The sequence below is a fragment of the Gouania willdenowi genome, chromosome 16 (assembly GCF_900634775.1).
Source record: "Gouania willdenowi chromosome 16, fGouWil2.1, whole genome shotgun sequence".
NCBI lineage: Eukaryota > Metazoa > Chordata > Actinopteri > Blenniiformes > Gobiesocidae > Gouania > Gouania willdenowi.
In genome coordinates this window covers 39,738,132-39,761,278 of record NC_041059.1, presented here as the reverse complement: position 1 = coordinate 39,761,278, position 23,147 = coordinate 39,738,132, and the positions used below count along the sequence as shown (strand labels likewise).

Here is a 23,147-nt window from a genome sequence, read left to right as displayed (position 1 = left end):
TGAGTAACGAAAGGTGTACATACTCAGAGGTGATTGACCCACTTCTTACCTGCTGTAATAGAACCGAATACTCAGTTTCCCATCGCGGGGTATGTTGACTCAGGGTTTACAGATAGCGTAACATAGAGTTTATTGAACCTCCTTTCTGGAATACCCCACTTATCTTTGATGAGAAAATGTAGTTTGTGTTGCATGGTCACTGTTGTGCACGTTTGTCCTGACAGTAAACAGAAGAAGTCATGCACGTTTCTCACCACAGTTGTGAGCTTCCAGCTGAGATGCTGAGTTCACCGCCACTTTGCACAGAGAGCAGTACAGCAGACGTCGAGCTTTCGCCTCCTCCGTCTCCGTCTCAGGCTCAGGCTCTGGTTCAGGTTCTGGTTCTGGTTCTGGAGGTGAGTAGATCCCAGGCAGCGGTGGTGTCTCCTCTCCCCTGACGGCTGGGCTAGACTCTGCTACTGATGCCATGTGGTGGACGTTTAGTGTCGGCGTGGGCGTGGCTGGCCTGAGCACGGGAGACAATGGCGACGATCCACAGCCGACATCTGAACAGAACAGAACAGAACAAGGAAATAATCAATCGACAGCAGGATTAGCATTAAGTCATAGGTAGTGTTTTATATTGTTGCTGGGGAGGCAAAAGAAAAACTAGAATTAAACACGTACAGCATCTCTAGATTCATGCCAACCACAATGTGTGTAACATATACAATAATGCAAAAAGGATTGGTAAAATAACTGATAATTTTCATCAACATGAACTAATGGGTGCAGTGTTGCTTCATTTACATTGTGAAAAACAATTGTGCAACAGAAGAAGAATGTCAACAAAAAAAGGGAGAAAAAAAAAGAAGAAAAAAGAGAAGAAGTAAAAAATAAGGGCTTAAGGGGGAACCTGGGGACGATGTTTCTTTATGTTCATGCACATAATGACAATTCTAACAAATAAATCCTTGTATGTATTTAAAAGTCACTGATTTATTTTAAATATATGAAAATCAGATGTTCATTAGTCGAGGGAACGAGGCCAAAAGTACGAGTTCAAAGGGAAATGTGGAACAACAGCAGTAGGAAACGTCGATAGATTTGACACAACATCACACCACAGAGAATTCTGTGTCAGCGCAAAAGGGATGTGTCATAGCAAGTTTTAAACAAAGGCAAAGGGAGCAATTCAGGTTCCAAACATCAGTCAATTTATTTTCTGTTTTTAGTCCAAAACAGCATTTATTCTTCAAACAACTAAGTGTTCAGTTCAGACCTGCTCAAACATCTCCCTTGTCCAGGTGTGCTGCAGAAGCCATTTTGGTTTTCTTTTCTCACCTTCACTTCCTGCTCAGTCTTATAGACCTGAGGCTCCGCCTCCTCAATCTCTCCCTTTAATTTTTTTAAACCAAAACTGAATCCTTTATAATTACTATGAAACAAGAATTTAACAAATTATATTAAACAGTTTTTCTCTTGCAAAACAAATACATGTTTGATTTCATAAATTATAAAATATCCATTTTTTGTTTTGAGGGAGATTTTGCTTCCTAACATTTCACCCTTCCTCCTCCCTCTGGTTCACAAATGTCAGGTAAACGTTAGAGATAATCGGCAATGATGTTTTTCCTACCAGAGCAGTGTTGTACGGTGAACTGGTATGGCTAAGCACCAACGTAGGATTCTTGGATTTTGATGTTGTTTTGAGTAAATGGTAAATGGACTTGATTTTATATAGAGCTTTATCACCACTGAAACAGTCTCAAAGCGCTTTACATATCAGCTCATTCACCCAATCACTCTCACATTCACACACCAGTGGGACAGGACTGCCATGCAAGGCGCTAGTCGACCACTGGGAGCAACTTAGGGTTCAGTGTCTTGCCCAAGGACACTTCGACACATAGTCAGGTACCGGGATCGAACCCCCAACCTCTCGATCAGAAGATGACCCTCTACCACCTGAGCCACGGTGCATCCATGTCAATGGTCTGTGATCAGTCTGGAAAATAAAATTCCTTCCCAAGAGGTAGTATTTTAGAGAATCAACCGCCCATTTTATAGCTAGGCCTTCTTTCTCCACAGTAGAGTACTTCTTCTCTCGTTCAAACAGTTTTTTCCTCAAGAAGAGGATGGGTTTTTCTTCACCAGGTTCTCTTTGGGCTAGCACTGCTCCTAAGCATCCACCTGTACAAGGAACTGTTTTGAGAAGTCAAGACTCTGCAACGCAGGAGCTTCACAGATTTGCATCTTCATCAAACAGAAGGCTTTCTCACATTCATCAGTCCAAATTATTTTGGAGGCAGATTTATTTGTAAATCAGTTAGAGGCGATGCCAACGTTGAAAAGTTAGGGATAAATCTTCTGTACCACCCCACTATTCCTAAAAATGATCGCACTTACTTCCTTGTCTTGGGCCTAGGAATAAGTTGTATAGCCTTGATTTTCTCAATCTGTGGTTTGATTTCCCCACGGCCCACAATGTACCCAAGGTATCTCACCTCTTCTTGAGCCCACGAACACTTAGCTGCATTGAGTGTTAAGCCAGCTTCCTGTATCCTTATCAGGACAACTTTCAGGTGCTCCAGGTGCTCCTCCCAGGACTCACTGTAGATGACTATATCATTAAGGTAAGCAGCTGCAAACTGAGAACAGTCAATAAGCACAATGTCCATCAGTTTTTGAAAAGGGGCAACTAGATGGTACCTTTCAAGTGACAGCATAAGGGCCTTGCCACTTTGCCAGTAGCTTGCTTCGTCTACTTGGTAGCAATACAAGTACTTGTTGACCCGCTTTTAATTCTCGCTCACGGGCACGTTTGTCGTACCATACCTTTTGCTTTTCTTGTGCTTGTTGCATGTTCTCCTTAGCCTTTTCTCTGAAGGTGTTTAGCCTATCTCTCATTTGGAGGACGTAGGACAGAATGTTGGTGTTGGTAGTAGAAGTTGCCTCCTCAGCCATCCAGTTCTCCTTCAACACATCCAAGGGGATGACTTCATCATCACTTTTATATTTTTTTGTATGGTGTATTTTTCTGTAACGTATGTTTTTTGGAGTCATGTGTATTTGTGTATCTTTCTGTTGTCTTTTTGGGCATAAATGTTTGCTGTTTTTTATTTAAATTTTTTTGTAACATGTTTTTTTGGAGTCATGTGTATTTTTGTATAATTATTGTTTTTGCTGCTATTGTAGTGTGATTCAGGAGTAATTTTGTGTATTTTTTGTATAAATATTTAGTTTTGTGTATTTTGAGCCATTTTCATATTTTTGTTGTATTTTTCTGTAAATGTATGTTTTTTTTGAAGTCTAGTACAGTGCCCATCGTAAGTATATATTCATATAGTGGGAGCTTAAGAAGAGTTGTCAATAATGGGCATAATAATAACAACATACTTTGTAGCATAATAAAGTAAAGGGGTAGATTTGCAGGTGCAAAGTAAAATAGCGTGTGCAATTTCCCTGGTTTAACTCTATGAGACATGTGCATGATAAATGTTTTTTTAACTCATTTTTATATATTTTTTTTGTTTGGTGTTTTTTTCTGTAATGTACAGTGCCCGTCGGAAGTATGCATTCATGTGGGATTATAAGTATTTAGTTTAGTGTATTTTGAGTCATTTTCATGTTTTTGTTGTCGTTTGGTGTATTTTTCTTTGTTGTCTTTTGTGTAATTTTTGTATAAATATTTAGTTTTGTGTATTTTGAGTCATTTTCATATTTTTTGTTGTCGTTTAGTGTGTGTGTGCCTGCCTAACTTTCACTAAACATATCTATTTTCAGTAGTTAGGTGTAGTAACAGGTGTATAGTGAGTGAAGCTGCAGTAATCATCAGGTGACCTTCACTATGTAGCACCGTTTACTGATCTGACTCAACACTACAGTCACTACCACCCAATGGAAGGGTGTCATGACACAGACTGTAACCGAAATAAATGGTGGTCCGTTACACACGTAGATGGTGATCGATAGTGAAGTGCACCTGATCGGTGTGTGTGTGTGTCTGTGTGTGTGTGTGTGTGTGTGTATGTGTGAGTGATTATCTATCTTGGACTCTCATCTCCTCCGTTGGTTCTCACACACACACGCGCTGCTGAGAAATGTGCAGCTTTCAACACAGCAGCCATTGCCGTCAATAACTTCCGGGTGAGGTCTGTCAGGTCTAAATAGCGAACGGTCAAACTAACATGAAAATAATAATAATAATAATTTTGAAATGTCATCACCAAATAAAGAACAGTAAAAAAGTATTTTTCCTCAAAAGAGAAAAGAGAAGTCCACGGGAGCTCATGTACACACCGGAAGTGAGCTGTACAGTGAAATAGATATAGATGGTGCTCTAGCGCCCCCTCACACCCTGAGGTCAAAAGCTGAATAGGTTTCATTTTGGGGCGGTCCAGAAGTGACATAAAATTAAAATAAACATTTTGAAATGACCAAATTACTCCAAAATAACAGATTCACACACTCGGGGTATTTGGAACTCGTTGACCGAGTTTCAGGTCGAACTTGCACCACGTCGGGGAGATATTTGCTCCACACACACGCACACACATCGACCTCCCTTGCTTTTTAGTTAGATTTGCCACTTTGAATTAATGGGTGAGGTGTTAGGGAGATCAGTATGTTTAACCTTTTCATAATACTTATTTTTCTCTTGACGGCGTTGATGCTTGGATTTTTTTTTTACTTTCTATCCACCTTCATATAAACTATCATCTGCCTCAGGTAATGGCTGTTAGCCTTTATTCCTTTAGCGGGTGATTACTGCAGAAGAATACGCTTTGTTTTGGTGTACCAAGTTATCCAAAATGGGCAGGTCTTCCCCAAGTACCAAATCATAAGCTAGAGGATCCAAAACAAGTTAACATAAAGGCTTGACCTTCAACTTCAATAGTTACATCTGTAGTTGGATAATCTTTTCTGCATCCATGAACAGAGGTTATATTCACATTTCGGTTATAGTCAGGTAGGATGTTCTGAAACACTGACGCCTTGACAAGGGTTTGTGAACTTCCTGTGTCTACTACGGCTTTTACCAAATTTCCATTAATGGTGACTTCCACTACATGTTTTTGAGGCATACAATCAAACAGTGCCGTATTTTGTGAAAATGAAATATTCACCTCGAAGGCAACATCTGATCGATGCCCGTGTCTATGATTGCATCGCACTAGAGTGTCATGAAGTGGAGATTAGTCGGCCCACCGCGGCACATCAATAGTCACTTATGTTCTGCTATTTTTCTAAGAAATTAAATACGAGTCTTATTCATTCAGGCTGCAGGAAACTGTGAGAGGAATGTTTTCAAATATGAAAATATATGCACAGGTTTGTGAGCATCTAGTCCATAAACCTCTGAGAGAGTCTGAGAGTCTCTTCATCTGTGAGAGTGGATGCACCATGGGAATACAGATCAGCTTACTTCACTACAGTGTTTCTCAACCAGCGGTACGTGTGCCATGAGAGGACCAGGACAGCCTTACAGGAGGGACTCGTTAACTGTCACTGTCCAAACAAAAGAATCCAAAATTTACCGCCTTGATTTTAAGGGAAACTTTATAGCAGACATTGCTGTGTGGCCCCCGAAGTAAATGCACAAGAATACACAGAATGACAAAAAATATACAAAAATTACAACAGAAATACATGCAAGGACAAAAATATACAAAATGACAAGAAATGCACAAAAAGACTCCAAAAACACAAAAACAACAATAATTCACAGAATGAAAGAAAATACACAAAAATTACAACACAAATACATGCAAAAGCAACAATATACAGAACAACAAAAACACACAAAAGGACTCCCAAAAGACACAAAACAACAAGAATACACAAAATAACAGAAAATTTAATAAAACATGTCAAACAAAAGGACAGAAACATAAACAAAAGGAGCAAATTGATACATATTGTCAACAATAATACAAAAACGGCAATAAAAATACACAAAATAATTACAATAAAAAACATAAAAACCCAAAAGCTTTTAACAGATGGACAGAAAAAACTAACGTAGTGTGAACTGTGAAGCTTCAGTGTGTGTGTTGATCGCCTTCTACAAGCCACGCCTACTTCACATCTCTGACCAATCACAGCACTCCTCGCAGAACAAACTTGTAATCTGGTGGCATTAAAGATGCAGAGTGGACAAAGTGATGTCATGTGCTTTATCATCAGCAGCCAGTCACTAGATAGCATGTTCACTACTCGAGCTGTAACAGCGCTCTGTGTAACTTGTAAAAACCAGTTAAAACATTCAAAGAGTCAAGATAAGAACGATTGAAACCAGTGGTTGATGACCGTGTGCATCAGATCACGCTGTTCCTTCAGCTTTCACGCACACAGCACGTGTGTGTGTTCAGGGTGACCCCATCAGCACAGTGTGATTAAAAAGCCATTTGCTGGTGGAAGGGCAGATGATTACGTTACTCCAGTGACCTCTGAACAGCCCACTAAAGAACTCAACCCCCTCTCAGTGATGGAGGTAATGAGAGCCATCAATCTAAAGCTGGCTGGGGCTGGGACGGGGCCAGGGCTGGGCCGAGGCCGGGGGCCACTGAAGGACGCACTGAAGGACACACACACATATGAAGGACAGGTTTGACAGGAAGAGACCTGAGAGCGAGAAACACCATGAAGCTTTTCCATAAACTGCAGGAGAACAAAGAGCTGTGAATGATCACATGATCAACATTCATTAGAATAACAACCATCAACACAGGAAACAACTAAGAATTTTGTGTGATTTGTATGTATTGTATGTATTTTTGTTGTCATTTGTTGTGTTTTTGGATTCATTTTGTGTATTTTTTTTGTTGTAATTTTGTATATTGGTCAGTTAATGTAATTTCCATCATATAGGCTTCAATTTTGGTGGAGCTTATTGGCCATACACACTGTGTGTTAGTCATTTTGTGTGTTTTTTGTTGCGTTTTTGGAATTATTTTGTATATTTATATTGTTGTTTTTGGATTATTGTTGACATTTTGTATCTATTTGCTCCTTTTGTTTATTTTTCTGTCATTTTTGACATATTTTACATTTTGGGATTCATTTCTTGTATTTTTGTCATAATTTTGTATATTGGTCAGTAAATGTAATTTCCATCATACAGGCTGCTATTTTTTCATTTTAAGTTGGGTATGTGGGCAATATGGCAGAGCTTATTGGCCGCACACACACTGTGTTAGTCATTTTGTGTATTTTTTTCTGTCTATCTGTTAAAATTTGTATGTTTTTGTTGCACTTTTGGAATTATTTTGTGTATTTATATTGTTGTTTTTGGATTATTGTATGAAACTAGATTGAAAAATCTCTGGTTCGAGCAGAAAGCAGCGACCCACCAGTTAAAAACCTCATATTAGGTGGAAAAGTGGTGAAAATAGCATTGAAATGTGATGGAGAAGTTTCAGAATTAGGATAAATGTAGCAAAAATGCATTAATAAGAGCAAAAATATGGCAAGAAAAAGTGATGAAAATACACTGAACAAAAATATAACATATAACACTTTTGTTTTTGCTCCCATGAGCTGAACTCAAAGATCTAAAACATTTTGTAGAAACACAAAAAATCTATTTCTCTCAAATATTGTTACCAAATGTGTCTAAATGTGTGTTAGTCAGCAGAGGTAATCCATCCCACCTCACAGGCGTGGCACATCCACATTCTGATTAGACAGCATGATTATTACACAGGTGTGCCTCAGGGTGGCCACAATAAAAGGCCACTCTAAAAATGTTCAGTTTAATCACACAGTAGTTCTGAGGGAGCAGGAATGTCCACCAGAGCTGTTGTCCATGAATTGAATGTTCATTTCTATACCATAAAGGTGCTTTCACACCAAACGCGACTGAAGTCAATCAATGTAAATGATGCGACCTCAAGTTAACTCCCATAAAGCGACGTGACATGTGTAATTGGAGTGACGAAGTCAAGTGCGACCTTGTCGCTCAAAGTTGAAATCTCTGAACTTTTTAAGCGACTTAAAGCAACAAATCCCTCGTCCTTCACTGTCTGTAGAGTGGAGGCTGCAGCCTCTTCGTGCTCCTTCCTGCTTCAGTACAGACGGCTGAAGCGGAGGCTGCACAAATTCCTCAATTTATCGTGGCAAAATTAAAGTGGTTAACTCCTTGAAAACCACAGTAGCAATGGAAGCAACTGCAGCGCTGCGGTCGTGTTCGGTGTCAACGCACCCTAAACCTTCTCCAAATGCGTTTGGCAGTACATCCAACCAGCCTCACAACCGCAGACGACGTGTAACCACACCAGCCGAGGACCTCCACATCCATCATGTTCACCTCCATGATCAACTGAGACCAGCCACTCAGACAGCTGCTGCAACAATGGGTTTGCATGACCAAATCATTTCTGCACAAATTGTCAGAAACCGTCTCAGAGAAGCTCATCTCCATGTTCGTCATCCTCATCGGGGTCTCCACCTGACTGCAGTTTGTCGTCGTACCCGACTTGAGTGGGTAAATGATCATAATGGATGGCATCTCACTCTTCAGGGATGAATTCTGGTTTTCACTGTTCAGGGCAGATGGCAGACAGCGTGTGTGGGTGAGCGGTTTGCTGATGAGTGAGTGGCCCATGGTGGTGGTGGGGTTATGGTATGGGCAGGTGTATGTTATGGACAACCAACACAGATGATATCGTGATGAGATCCTGAGGACCATTGTTGAGCCAATCATCCATGACCATCACCTCATGTTGCAGCATGATAATGCACAGCCCCATGTTGCAGCATGATAATGCACAGCCTCATGTTGCAGCATGATAATGCACAGCCCCATGATGTAGCATGATAATGCACAGCCCCATGATGTAGCATGATAATGCACAGCCTCATGTTGCAGCATGATAATGCACAGCCCCATGATGTAGCATGATAATGCACAGCCCCATGATGTAGCATGATAATGCATAGCCTCATGTTGCAGCATGATAATGCACAGCCTCATGATGCAGCATGATAATGCACAGCCCCATGATGTAGCATGATAATGCACAGCCTCATGTTGCAGCATGATAATGCACAGCCCCATGATGTAGCATGATAATGCACAGCCCCATGATGTAGCATGATAATGCACAGCCTCATGTTGCAGCATGATAATGCACAGCCTCATGATGCAGCATGATAATGCACAGCCCCATGTTGCAGCATGATAATGCACAGCCTCATGTTGCAGCATGATAATGCACAGCCTCATGTTGCAGCATGATAATGCACAGCCTCATGTTGCAGCATGATAATGCACAGCCCCATGATGCAGCATGATAATGCACAGCCTCATGTTGCAGCATGATAATGCACAGCCTCATGTTGCAGCATGATAATGCACAGCCCCATGATGCAGCATGATAATGCACAGCCTCATGTTGCAGCATGATAATGCACAGCCTCATGTTGCAGCATGATAATGCACAGCCCCATGATGCAGCATGATAATGCACAGCCTCATGATGCAGCATGATAATGCACAGCCCCATGATGCAGCATGATAATGCACAGCCTCATGTTGCAAGGATCTGTACACAAATCCTGGAAGCTGAAAACATCTCAGTTCTTGAATGGTCAGCACACTCAGTGGACATGTCACACATTGAGCATGTTGGGGATGCTCTGCATCGGCGTATACGACAGCGTGTTCCAGTTCCTGCCAATATCCAGCAACCAATCACAGCCATTGAAGAGGAGTGGACCAACATTCCACAGGCCACAATCAACAACCTGATCACCTCTTTGCCAAAGAGATGTGTTGCACTGTGTGAGGCAAATAGTGGTCACACCAGATACTGACTGGTTTTCTGGTTTATGTTTTCGTTCAGTGTAAGTTCAAATATGGCGTGTAATTGGAGAAAAAGGGTAAAAAAAAAGCAAAAATGGGCTCAAATTGTTCCAAAAATATTAGTTTCTTGAAGGCATCTGGCGACCCCCTCCCAGTGTCTTGTGATCCCAAGATTGAGAACCACTGCTTTAAAACAGTGTGTAGCTGGTATTGTTTCTTTTGATAGGGAGGTAAAGGTGGGAGTCGTCTGTATAAAAGTGAAAGAAGGTCATGAAACTGAAAAATCTGAGTCAATTATGTTTGTAATTGCGTAATTGATAATTAATTACAATTATGGCATAATTGTAATCATAATTGTAATTTTAAAAATATGTTGCCTTTGTTATCTTTATGTGATTGAAACTGTGTTAAGATCATTTTCTTTGTAATTGTAACAGGTCTATGGCTTACACATGTGTAGTTAATAAATCCTAAATATTTTTCATAATAAGTTTTCTCACTATCTGTCAGGGAATTTTCTTTTCTTGCTAACACAAAGCTAATGCTAATGCTAGGTTCATGCTAATGCCAGGGTAATGCCAATGCTAAGCTAATGCAGTGCGACGCCAGCCACCACCTCCTTCCTCACTTGTATTTTCTTCAGGATATGCAAATATTCAAGTTGTAATTGACTTTCAAGGAAAAAATAATAATTGTAATGTATTTGTAATTGGAAAGAAAGTCGATTATTGTAAACATAATTGAATTATAATTGAACATGGATAACTGAAAACGTAATTGTAATTGACCCCAACCCTGTTTCAGACTGAAGCAAACGATTTGTGTGGAGGAGTTGCTGCTAACGTTGGTTTAGTGGCTGCTGCTGTTCTTTAGGCCACGTTGTGACTGATACTGTCTGCTCTTTAATAGCTAATATCAGGCTACATTTCCTGGGGCGCTGGACTGGAACTGAGAGATGGAGTTGTGGACATTCCTCTCTGCTGGTGTGAGGACACGCAGCCAGACGTGACTGACAGATGCTGACTCATGGTTATAAACGGTGCTGCTCATCCATCTCACAGAGGATTTCAGTCCTCACCCCACACTTTAGAGCTACTTCTGCTTTGTCAGGAAATGCATCAACATTTGGATTTCGCTATTTTTCACCCATCTCCATTTGTTCTAAGAACCCCAAAAACATAATATTTGAGGTTCCAAACTCGCCTGTTTTCCAGAGTTTTAGCCTCTGAAAAGTCACTTTCTGACCAACTCTACACAAAATACTTATGCATATTCATGAGTGGGCGTGTCTATAGACAGGACACTGACTTCCTCCTCCCCGCACGGTGACATAGGGCCAGAGGACGGCCCGTTCTGCTCCCACAGAGCGTGGGGGCGGGGCGTTCTCCGGTACATACATAGACTGTAGATAATACATACATAGCACTGCGCGAAGGATGCTAAAATGCTCACCTTTGTGGGCGTGTCTGTCTACATGTCAATCACGGCAGAGAGCTTCTTGGAGGCGTGGCTTCTCCAGCTCAGTGCCGCGTCAAATTGGTCATCAAAGTGGGAACGCGTCATTAAATTGTAGCTAAGTGTTTGTGCTAGCCCTGCAGTAAGAAAGGAGCAAATCACCCTCTGACTAATGATTGATTGGAATCAATGAAAAACACACTTTATCATGTGTTTGAAGCCCTAATAGAACTTTATCATGTGTTTGAAGTCCTAATAGAACTTTATCATGTGTTTGAAGCCCTAATAGAACTTTATCATGTGTTTGAAGCCCTAATAGAACTTTATCATGTGTTTGAAGCCCTAATAGAACTTTATCATGTGTTTGAAGCCCTAATAGAACTTTATCATGTGTTTGAAGCCCTAATAGAACTTTATCATGTGTTTGAAGCCCTAATAGAACTTTATCATGTGTTTGAAGCCCTAATAGAACTTTATCATGTTTAAAGCACAGAAAAGTTTATTTAGCTTAACATGATGAACCCACTCCCCATGCAGCAATGGTTCCCAACCTTTTTTGGATCGTGACCCCATTGTAACATCACTAATTTATGGAAGCATATTCCCACCAGAAAAAATAAAAAAACAACCTAAGTGAAGAAATAATAATAATAATAATAATAATAATAATAATAATAATAATAATAATAATAATAATAATAATAATAATAATAATAATAATAATATCCATTTAGTCCGGTTACAGTCTGTGTCACGACACACGTCCGTAGCGTGGTAGTGAGCTCCCGTGGACTTTTCTTTTGAGGAAACATACTTTTTACTGTTCTTTATTTGGTGATGACATTTCAAAACATTTCTGTTGATGTTAGTTTGACCGTTCGTCATTTAGACCAGACAGACCTCACCCGGAAGTTATTGACAGCAATGGCTGCTGTGTTGAAAGCTGCACACACACACACACACACACACACACACACACACACACACACACACACACACACACACACACACACACGCACACACACGCACACACACATCGATCAGGTGGGCTTCACTATCGATCACCGTCTACATGACATGCGTGCAGGTATGTGAGTGTTGAGTGACTAACTGACCACCATTTTGTCCGGTTACAGTCTGGGTCACGACACCCGTCCATAGGGTGGTATTGACTGTAGTGTTACAGTCAGATCTAAGTGTTTACATGTTACACAGTGAAGGTCACCTGATTACTGCAGCTTCTCTCACGACACACCTGCCACTACATCTAACTACTGACAATAGAGAAGTTTATTGAAAGTTAGGCAGGGACACGTGGATGGACTGGTGCGTATGAATTTAGAATGGTTCCCTCCCTCCGCCCCCAAAACACACACCAAACAACAAAAATATGAAAATGACTCAAAATACACAAAACTAAATATTGAAACAAAAAATACACAAAAGACAACAGAAATACAAAAAACTACACTAAAAAAAGATACAAAATGACTCCAGAATCACACTACAAATGCAATAAAAAAACAATAATTATACAAAAAATGCACAAATGACGTAAAACAAAAAAACTAAACAATATTTACACAGGAAGTACACATAGCAACAACAGAAATGCACAAAAATATACAAAAGGCTCCAAAAACACACGAAATGACTCCAAAAAACATATATCACAGAAAAATACACCAAACAACAACATAAATATGAAAATGACTCAAAATACACAAAACTGAATATTTATACAAAAAATACACTAAAATGACAACAGAAATGCACAAAACTGAATATTTATACAAAAAATACACTAAAATGACAACAGAAATGCAAAAAACTACATCAAAAAAAAAAAAAAAAAAAAAAACACAAAATGACTCCAGAATAACACTACAATGGCAACAACAAACAATAATTAAAACAAAAAATATAAAAATGAGTAATAAAACCAAGACATTCATCATGTGCATGTCTCATAGAATTAAACCAGGGAAACTGCACACATTATTTTACTTTTCACCTGCAAATATACCCCTTAATAATGTTATTATTATGCCCGTAATTGACAACTCTTTTTAAGCTCCCATTATATGAATGCATACTTACGACGGGCACTGTACTAGTAATAATAATAATAAAATACCTTAAGTCATAATTTTGAAATACTATGACATTTTTGTGACTTAGTATCTCATAAACAATTAAAACATATATATTATTTTACTTTTCCTAGTTTGACTTTTTTGTATTATTTTCTTTTATTATAAGATACTATCTCATAATTATGACTTAGTATCATTAGAAGACACAATGAGAAAAAAAATAAAATAATAATAGAAGAGAAATCTAAGCCAAAATGATGAGATACTAACTTAGAATATTATGAGATACTATTTCATAATAAAATCTCAGTCACAATTATGATTTTACAATTTAAAAGAATATTATTTTACTTTTCCTAGTTTTACTTTTCCTTTTATTATGAGATACAATCTCATAATTATGAGTACTTTTCCATTTTTTATTTATTTTTTCACTGGTGGGAATGGGCTTCCCAACAAAACCAACTACTATTTAATATTATATAAGACATTATGAAAAAAAAGTAAAATACGAGTAATTTTTAAAAAATCCAGAGCTTAATTTGTGCCGGATCTAGCACCTCCCACATTTTGACCGACACTTATTTGATTGGATCCTGCACCTCACTGTTTTGTTTTTTTGTTTTGTCCAGAACCTCATTTGCTTTTAGTTGTTTTGATTAAATTTTTTAGTATTATATTTGGACAACTGTGTCTTTTATAAAGTTGAAATGACTGGAAATGTCATCATACACACAACATTGAATGACAACAAAGTTAAGTCAAGCCCACCCTTCGTCTAAAATAGTTTCTCTGTCACCTTGGAAGACGGTAGATAATGGCTAAAAAAAAGCATTTGGATTTGAAGAGCTGTATTAACCAAAAAAGTGAAGTTGTTCTGGCTCTGCCAGTAGTCTTGTTATGTACGCTGCCTCTTTAAGAGAAACAGGAAGTGAGTATTCTAACTATGCTACACAGAGACGGATGTATTGTGATCCAGATCGCGTAGATGGCAAGTTGTTGTGTTCTGTAGCTGTGTTTGAGTTCATAAAGGCATTCCCTGTGAGTATTGCAGTAAAAACAATGTTTAGATGAATATTGTATGTTAGAAATGGAACATTTAAGTAGTTCATCAAAGTTTTAAGGTACTATTTATGTCTTATCTTTCAATGCATTATTTTGGTTCATTACGATGTAAAGCGACAGTCTATGAGTTAAAATAAGCTTGAATTCATAATTTGTGTACTGATGTACTTATACTGTATCTGTTTATCACAGTTTAACACCAGCCATATATAAAACTTTATATTTTGTATTATCTAACACAGCAACAAAGACACAAAATGGCAACAAAAACAGCAAAAAAAATACACAAGCTCAAGTGCTAAGTCACCCGACTTGCACACAGAAGACCTCGGTTCGAATCCCCGTTGGGGAAATGGGCTGCCAGTGTGGGTCCTTAGGCAAGACCCTTCACGCTACTGCCTACCTCATACAATGATGTGAGACAATGAAATGAATGACATGCCGGCTCAGACGTCGCCCGGCCAAACAAGGTCTGCGTCAGGTGCTGGGGAACCAGAGCACCTCGATGTAAAATGGACTACTGGAACAAGGAGGAAATGGGCGAGATGCGAGAACAGGGCTCTGATGGAATGCTACTACTCCAGTAACCCTAGTCAGAGGGGCTACATGCAGAGGATGTGGGAGAAATGGTTACTTCAAAACCCACAGTCCAAACTCACAGCGAAACAACTAGTAGCTCAGTGTTCCAACATCCAAAAACGGCAACTCCTATCAGAACTTGAGATTGACGAGGTACAACACAAATGCTCCGGTAACGGGGAGCCAGGACACCAGGTCAGAGGGGAGTTAACACCAGCCCCCCCAATGGAGATTGGATACGAAGCCCGAATAAGTGCAATCATGCTGAACAAGGCAGCGACTGACCTGAAAAATAAGATCATGTCAAGAATGTCCAGCAGGCAACCTGTCAGAAAGTCTCCTAGAAGATTTGCTAAGATAAGCGGGCACAGGGATCAATACATGAGCACAGCTCAGAAGGGAATTGGTAAAGATACCAGAGGTGCCAAACACCAGCTCCTGGTAGACAGAACAGTCGCTCGAGACTGCAGAACCCAACATACTAACCTGAGCACAGCCTGGATTGATTACAAGAAGGCCTACGACTCAATGCCACATACTTGGATCATTGAATGCCTGGAGCTATACAACATCAACAGGACTCTAAGAGCCTTCATTGCAAACTCGATGAGGCTGTGGAAAACCACCCTTGAAGCCAATGGCAAGCCATTTGCACAAGTGTCCATCAAATGTGGCATATTCCAAGGAGACGCCCTGTCCCCACTCCTGTTCTGCATAGGTCTGAACCCCCTCAGCCAAATAATCAACAAGACTGGCTATGGATACCGACTCAGGAACGGGGCCACCATCAGTCACCTCCTCTACAGGGATGACATCAAGCTGTTTGCGAAGAATGAGCGAGATACCGACTCACTGATCCATACCACCCGGATATACAGTGCAGACATTGGGATGTCATTCGGACTAGAGAAATGTGGTCGGATGGTGACTAAGAGAGGGAAGGTAGTCCACACAGAAGGGGTCTCACTCCCAGAAGGAACAATAGCAGACATTAAGGACAGTTACAAGTACCCCGGAATCCCACAAGCAAATGGCAACCTCGAAGAGGTGACAAGGAAAGCGGCTATGGCCAAATACCTCCAACGAGTACGGCATGTCCTAAGAAGCCAGCTCAATGGCAAGAACAAGTCCCGGGCAATAAACAGCTACGCCCTGCCAGTAATCAGATACCCTGCAGGAATAATAAGCTGGCCAAAGGATGAGATGCAGACCACAGATGTTAAGACGTGAAAGCTCCTAATCATGCACAGAGGGTTCCACCCCAAATCCAGCGCCCTGAGACTGTACGCTAGCCGTAAGAAAGGAGGCCGAGGACTAGCGAGTGTGAGAGCCACTATCCAGGATGAAACATCCAAGATCCATAAGTACATCAAGGACAAGGCTCCAACAGATGATGTGCTCAGTGAATGTCTCAGACAATGGGGAACAGAAGATGAGGTGCTGGAGGTTCCGTCATGGGAGGACAAGCCCCTACACGGGATGTACCACCGAAACATAACTGAAGTGGCGGATATCAAGAAATCCTACCAATGGCTAGACAGAGCCGGACTAAAGGACAGCACAGAGGCACTCTTCATGGCTGCACAGGAGCAGGCTTTGAGCACCAGAGTAATAGAGGCCCAGATCGATCACACCAGACAAGACTCCAGGTGTAGACTGTGCAAAGAGGCTAATGACACAATCCAGCACATAACTGCAGGGTGTAAGATGCTGGCAGGGAAAGCTTACATGGAGCGCCGTAACCAAGTGACTGGCATAGTGTACAGGAACATCTGTGCAGAGTATGGGCTGGAAACCTCAAGGTCAAAGTGGGAAACACCTCCAAAGGTGGTAGAGAATGGCCGAGCCAAGATCCAGTGGGATACAGACGGACAGAATGGTAATGGCGAACCAACCAGACATTGTGGTGGTGGAGAAAGAGCAGCGGAAAGCCGTTGTGGTCGACATAGCAACACCAAGCGACTTCAACATCAGGAAAAAGAAACACGAGAAACTAGAGAAATACCAGGGGCTCAGAGAAAAGTTGGAGAAAACCTGGAGGGTGAAGGCATCAGTGGTGCCCGTGGTCATTGGGGCACTCAGGGCAGTGACCCCCAAACTGGAGGAGTGGCTCCAGCAGATCCCAGGAAATACATCAGACATCTCAGTCCAGAAAAGTGCAGTTCTAGGAACAGCAAAGATACTGCGCAGAACCCTCAAGCTCCCAGGCCTCTGGTAGAGGACCCGAGCTTGGAGGAAAAAAGAGGCCGCCCGCGGAGGGTGAGTAAGAGTTTTTTTTTTTTTTTATATATATAGATGGCTGCATCTACAGACGGTGGTGGAGATGCTGCTCCTAAAATGCCATCAGAGAAAGACTTTTTACTACAAAACGCTAGCAAAGAAATGACCAAACTACGGGAAGAGATTCGTTGTGACAACAACACAGTTCCCTGGGAGAATCCGGGTCCAAGACTGTCCTGTTGCACACCATGTCTGCCATCGTGGACTGAGGTTGTTGTCCGAGAATATAGACTACAGAATAGCATGGAAAATGGCGTCCCTCCTCTGCTTACTCTCTGCAATCGTTTTGAAGCCCTTTCAAATGAAAACAGGGACAAACTCAGTCCAATTAAGCCGACTGAAACAACCGCCTAAAAAACACCTCTACCACCGCCTGGATTAAATTCCCGCCGGCCAAAAACCTCCTCTGGAGCCCGTCAAAATCTCCTCAAAGCTGCAGTCCAGAGGGATGCTACTGCAGCACCGCTTCAATGCCATCTGATGACGGAGGATCACCCACAGACATTTGCGGCCTCGCGCCTTTAGAAGCAGAGCCGCTTCAACGCCAACCGGTGCCGATAACAGAGACTTTCGCGTAGCTTTCTGCAACCCGAGCACCACCAGACGTTCCCACACAGATGCCCCAATGCCAGTTAACTCTGAGGACGGAAACTCCACCACAGCCAGCTGTAATCCACCCGGCGGATGTTCCCGGTCAGTAAAACAGGCGCACACTCACTCCCAACACTCTCTTCCCACAAACTACACTCATTATCGGTGATTCATTAATGAGGAATATTAGATTCTTTAATCCCATCACACACAGTATTCCAGGTGCTACAGTTCAAACTATCTTAAACAAACTTAATCAAATGTTGCCCACGCAGCCAGCAACTGTCAATAAAATTGTGTTACATGTAGGGATGAACAATACCCCCCGAGCTGAATCGATACAAACCATGAACGAGTTTAACCTTCTCTTTAATGTTCTAAAGGCATGTGGGAAATCAATATTATTTTTTGGCCCTCTTCCAACATCAAATATAGTATAGAACGATTTAGTCATCTTCTACAGCAGCACGACTTCTTACAATCCTGTTGCAAACTCCGTATTTTCACATTTATTGATAACTTTGACCTCTTTTGGAAATGTACTGATTTATTCAAAAAAGACGGTGTCCACCATAATTTACATGGAGCACAAATGCTAAAATCAAACTTACAGTCTGTGATTCACAACTCCACACGCGCATGATTAGCTGAGAATAAACAGGCAGCTACAGACTCTTCCGTAGATAAGCCCCTTACTCAAACCACAGAGCACATATACCCTATCAACATTGTGCTGAGCAGTACAGAGCAGCATGCAGTGCAAACTAAAGCCCACAATAGAGGAGTTACCATAAAAATCTCATCAAAATCAAAACTACAAACAGAACACAAAACAATGAAAAACTATTAGATGTGGACTATTAAGTATCAGATCGCTTTTGTCTAAATCCTTCTTATTGAGTATAACTAACCATCAATTAGGTGTATTATGTCTCACAGAGACCTGGCTCAAAAATGAAGATTTTATTGCTCTTAATGAAGCCAGACCTCCCAGCTATGATCACCATATTCCATGTGAGAGTGGTCGGGGAGGAGGAATGCCAGCAGTTTTTCACTCTAGCTCATCAGTCACCCTAAAAACCAAACTTAACCATAATTAATTCGAAAGCGTTTTTCCTTGAAATTTGCAATCCAAAAAATAAAACAGAAAAACCCACTTTATTGGTTATAGTTTACCGTCCTCCTGGTCCATATTCAGAGTTTCTCTCTGAATTCTCTGACTTTCTCACTGATCTGGTGCTGAGCACTGATAAAGCTATCATAGTAGGTAACTTTAACATTCATGTTGATGATGAAAACAACAGCCTAAATAAATTATTTACCTCACTATTAGATTCAATCGGCTTAACACTAAAACTAAACAAACCACCTCATTATCTTAATCATGCCCTGGACCTTGTTCTAACATATGGTTTAGATATTGACCATCTGACAACATGTCCTCAAAATCCTATTCTTTCAGATCACTTATTATCCTTTGAATTCAAAATATCAGCCTTCATAAATTCTGAGAGAAGAGTACACTATAGTAGATCACTGTCTGAAAAAGCTGTAGCTAGGTTTAAAGATTTAGTTCTATCACTGCTTACCTCTGATCCATATGATATCACTACAGAGCGTAGCTATCAAGAGATGATGGATGATATTGTCAACGATGCAATGTTGTCACTGCACACAGCTCTGGATGCTGTTGCTCCACTTAAAAAGAAGAAATGTCATAAAAAGGTCGCTCCCTGGTATAATTCTGAATTGCGTCTTTTAAAACAAGCATCGCAAAAATTGGAAAGGAAGTGGCTCTCTTCAAACATAGACGTAGAAGTTCATACTGCTTGGAGAAATAGTTGGTTAGCTTATGAAAAAAAGCTCTTTGCAAAGCTAGAACTTTCTATTCCTCAACTTTAATGAAGGAAAACAAGAATAATCCTTGGTTTCTATTCAACACCGTAGCCAGGTTCACCAGGTTCACCAAAAGCCACCAAAAGCTCCGTTGAACCCTCTATTCCTGTCAACCTGAGCAGTGATGACTTCATCAACTTCTTTACTGATAAAATTCTAACAATTAAAAACAAAGCTAATGTCCCCCCTGCAGGAGTGCTCAATAATTTCTCCTGAAATATTAAATATGTAGCTTTTATTTCCATAATTTCACTCCAATTGGTCTATCCTCAGACAGAGGGTTGGTCTCAGTTCTGGTGATCTTAGATCTCAGTGCAGCCTTCGATACAGTGGATCATCATCTACTGCTGCAGAGACTGGAAAGTGTTTTTAGGATTAAAGAAACATCGCTGGGTTGGTTTAAATCCTACCTATCAGACAGAACCCACTTTGTTCATGTTAATAATCTCTCCTCAGCGCACGCCAGAGTTAATCATGGAGTTTCACAAGGTTCAGTTTTGGGACCAATGCTCTACATTAAATATGCTTTTACTAGGTAACATTATCAGAGAACATAATATAAATTTCCATTGCTATGCAGATGATACACAGCTTTATCTCTCAATGAAATCAGATGAAACTCATCAGTTATTAAAACTCCAGGCTTGTCTTAATGACATCACATCCTGGATGAGTCACAACTTTCTCTTTCTTAACCAGGATAAAACCATAGTGATTTTATTTGTTCCAACACACTTCAGAGATAAATTATCAGAGCAAATAGTGTCTCTGGATGGCATTACTCTGTCACCTAGCACCACAGTAAAAAACCTTAGGCGTTATCTTTGATACTGACTTATCCTTTAATTCTCATATTAAACAAATCACAAGGACAGCTTTCTTCCACCTCCGTAATATCTCTAATATCAGGAATATCTTGACCCAGAGTGATGCTGAAAAATCAATCAATGCATTTGTTACATCTAGATTAGATTATTGTAACTCTCTACTGTCAGGATGTTCTAGTAACTCACTAAAAAGTCTCCAGGTAATTCAGAATGCTGCAGCTAGAATACTAACAGGTACTAACAGCAGAGAGCATATTTCTACAGTATTGGCTTCTCTTCATTGGCTTCCTGTAAAATCTAGAATAGAGTTTAAAATCCTCCTGTTAGCATACAAAGCTCTGCATTATCAAGCTCCTGTGTATCTTAAAGACCTGTTAGTGCCCTATTGACCAGGCAGAACACTCCGCTCTTAGTCTGCTGGACTTCTGGAAGTTCCTAAAGTATCTAAAAGAAGAACAGGAGGCAGAGCGTTCGGCTACCAGGCTCCTCCCCTTTGGAACCAGCTCCCAGTCTTAGTACGAGAGGCTGCTACTCTCTGCACTTTTAAGGCTAAACTCAAAACCTGCTTATTTGTTAAAGCGTATACTGTATTATGTTTGTGTACTTAATCCACTTGCAGCTACTACGATGAGCAGAGTAGACCGATCGACACGCAGTTATCTCTCAGCTGTTTGCTGTGAGTGCAGCGGTTTTGACGGAGCTGGAAGCGGGGGAGGGGTACAAGTTTTATTTACACTTACATTTTTTATTTCAATGCGTACATTATTGAATACAGACAACATAAGCCATGGGTTTCTTCCAACAGTATTTAAAATAAGTACATGAAAAGCTAAAACTGCGGAGGCGGGTGCTGTGGGCTGAACTAAGGAAGATAACATAGGAGGGGGAGGGGCTCTGCTGTGGAGCAATGGACGGTAACTCGGCAGGTGACGAAAGGTCTGAGTTGTCTCCAGGAGGTGGGGGCGGTCCTCGGAGGACTCAGGCGTATTTATACCTAAAATGGATGCGTCAGAGTTTTAAAAGATTACTCAAACATACATGAAGGAACCAAGGCAACACTCCAGGTAGATTTTACATAATACCACCCCCCCCTTTAAGTGCATTGACATGACTTTGTTGTAATTTGTGCTATACAAATAAAATGTATTTAATAATGTATTTAAATTGAATAGGAAGCAGCTATTTTGTTTATATTAATCCTTTGCTATATCAGGGTGAGGTTCAATAAGTTTTACTTCTCCCCACTCCATTTCCAGCGTCAGTGTATAAGTGATTATTATTGTGTGGCCTATACTTTTGTTTTGTTCTTGGCACACTTTTTGCTCGAATAAAAAAAATGAAATGAAATGAATGAATGAATTCCACTCTCACATAGTCTAGCACCAGGTGTTTCCATGCAGGCAGACCTGTATCATGTTTTTCTGCAGTCAGGCCTTCTCCTCGACAGTCTCTCTCTTTGTTGTTTCAGGTTTTTGAAGCTGATGATGGCAGTTCCAGATCTGTGGTTCACGGCTCAACTAGTCTGGGACACTATTATGTTCTATCCTATCTGTTCTCTTCCTTCTGTCCACTAACCACAACCAGCAATTGTCTTAAATGCAGCTTTGCAGAACAGCTCAATGTTGACAGGTAGTCATGGTAACTCAGGATTATTTGAAAGTTGTGTAGAATCTACAGGAGTGACTGCACAAATGGCTATTCATGACAATATTGAAAATAAAAATAGTCTTTCACTATATATATGTAGCCTATATTACAGTGCTAAATATTATGCTCTGCACAGTTCATTTAGTCGACTAACATACACACACACATACACCTCTCTCAGCAAGCTGCAGATGTATGCTAGCCTATATTACAATGCTAAATATTAAACCTCCCACTTTTCTATAAGAATACATACTTCCTTCAGGCACTGCACTAGTTGTAATTTGCGCTATATAAATGCATTTTAATTAAATGAATGCCATCTGATTGGTGGAAAGCTGGTGAACAGAAACTAAAAGGTGTAAAAATGTGTAAACTGACGCGGAATGACTCAAGTCTGACCAAACAGAAAAGGGGAAAAGTTGAAATGGAAACTGGAAGTCTCTGTGTGGGATCCATTGTGATTTCTGCCATGATGTTATTGTAAAACATAGCAACACTCGAGTAACGGACAAGATACAGTTTCTGAATGTTAACGCATGCGGAACGCATCAGATCCAGGACTTCGAAATGAGTTCCTAATAGCCTTAAATTGCTCAGTGTTTCACAGCTGCTCATCGTTTTAAACACAGAACTTCCCATTGTTTGTTGTTGGGCTTGGATCTTAAACACTCACTTCTCCTGTTTTCACACTTTTCTTCCATGGCAGAAGTAGCAGCGCACACGCTCGTGGAGACACAAACCTTTCCTGATAGCGCCGTTGGGGACCTGCGACGTGTTGACGCTCCCGGCGAGATCTTGGCTGGCCGTTTCCTTGGCGACCGCGGGCGAACATTGGAGTTTGCACTTAGGCGTGTCCAGGGCTTTCAGCTTCTTGGCGTGCTTGGTGCCCTTGTAGTGGGCCAACGCCTGGCTCTGCAAGCA

General features: G+C 40.7%; 2 protein-coding genes across 2 annotated transcripts in view; one reads left to right on the top strand and one right to left on the bottom strand.

Moving 5' to 3' along the window:
• Window positions 1-23,147, top strand: part of LOC114477622 (NACHT, LRR and PYD domains-containing protein 3-like) — a 425,926-nt gene that overhangs the window by 150,678 nt on the left and 252,101 nt on the right. The gene's annotated exons all lie outside the window — the stretch shown is intronic.
• The window catches only part of znf385d (zinc finger protein 385D), a 117,423-nt gene that overhangs the window by 12,729 nt on the left and 81,547 nt on the right, over window positions 1-23,147 (bottom strand). The window contains exons 4-5 of the mRNA XM_028470052.1: window positions 22,967-23,138; window positions 255-545 (exon numbers count right to left, since the gene is read on the bottom strand). Of these exons, the coding sequence (XP_028325853.1) occupies window positions 255-545; window positions 22,967-23,138 (463 nt within the window). The remainder of the gene's footprint in view (window positions 1-254; window positions 546-22,966; window positions 23,139-23,147) is intronic.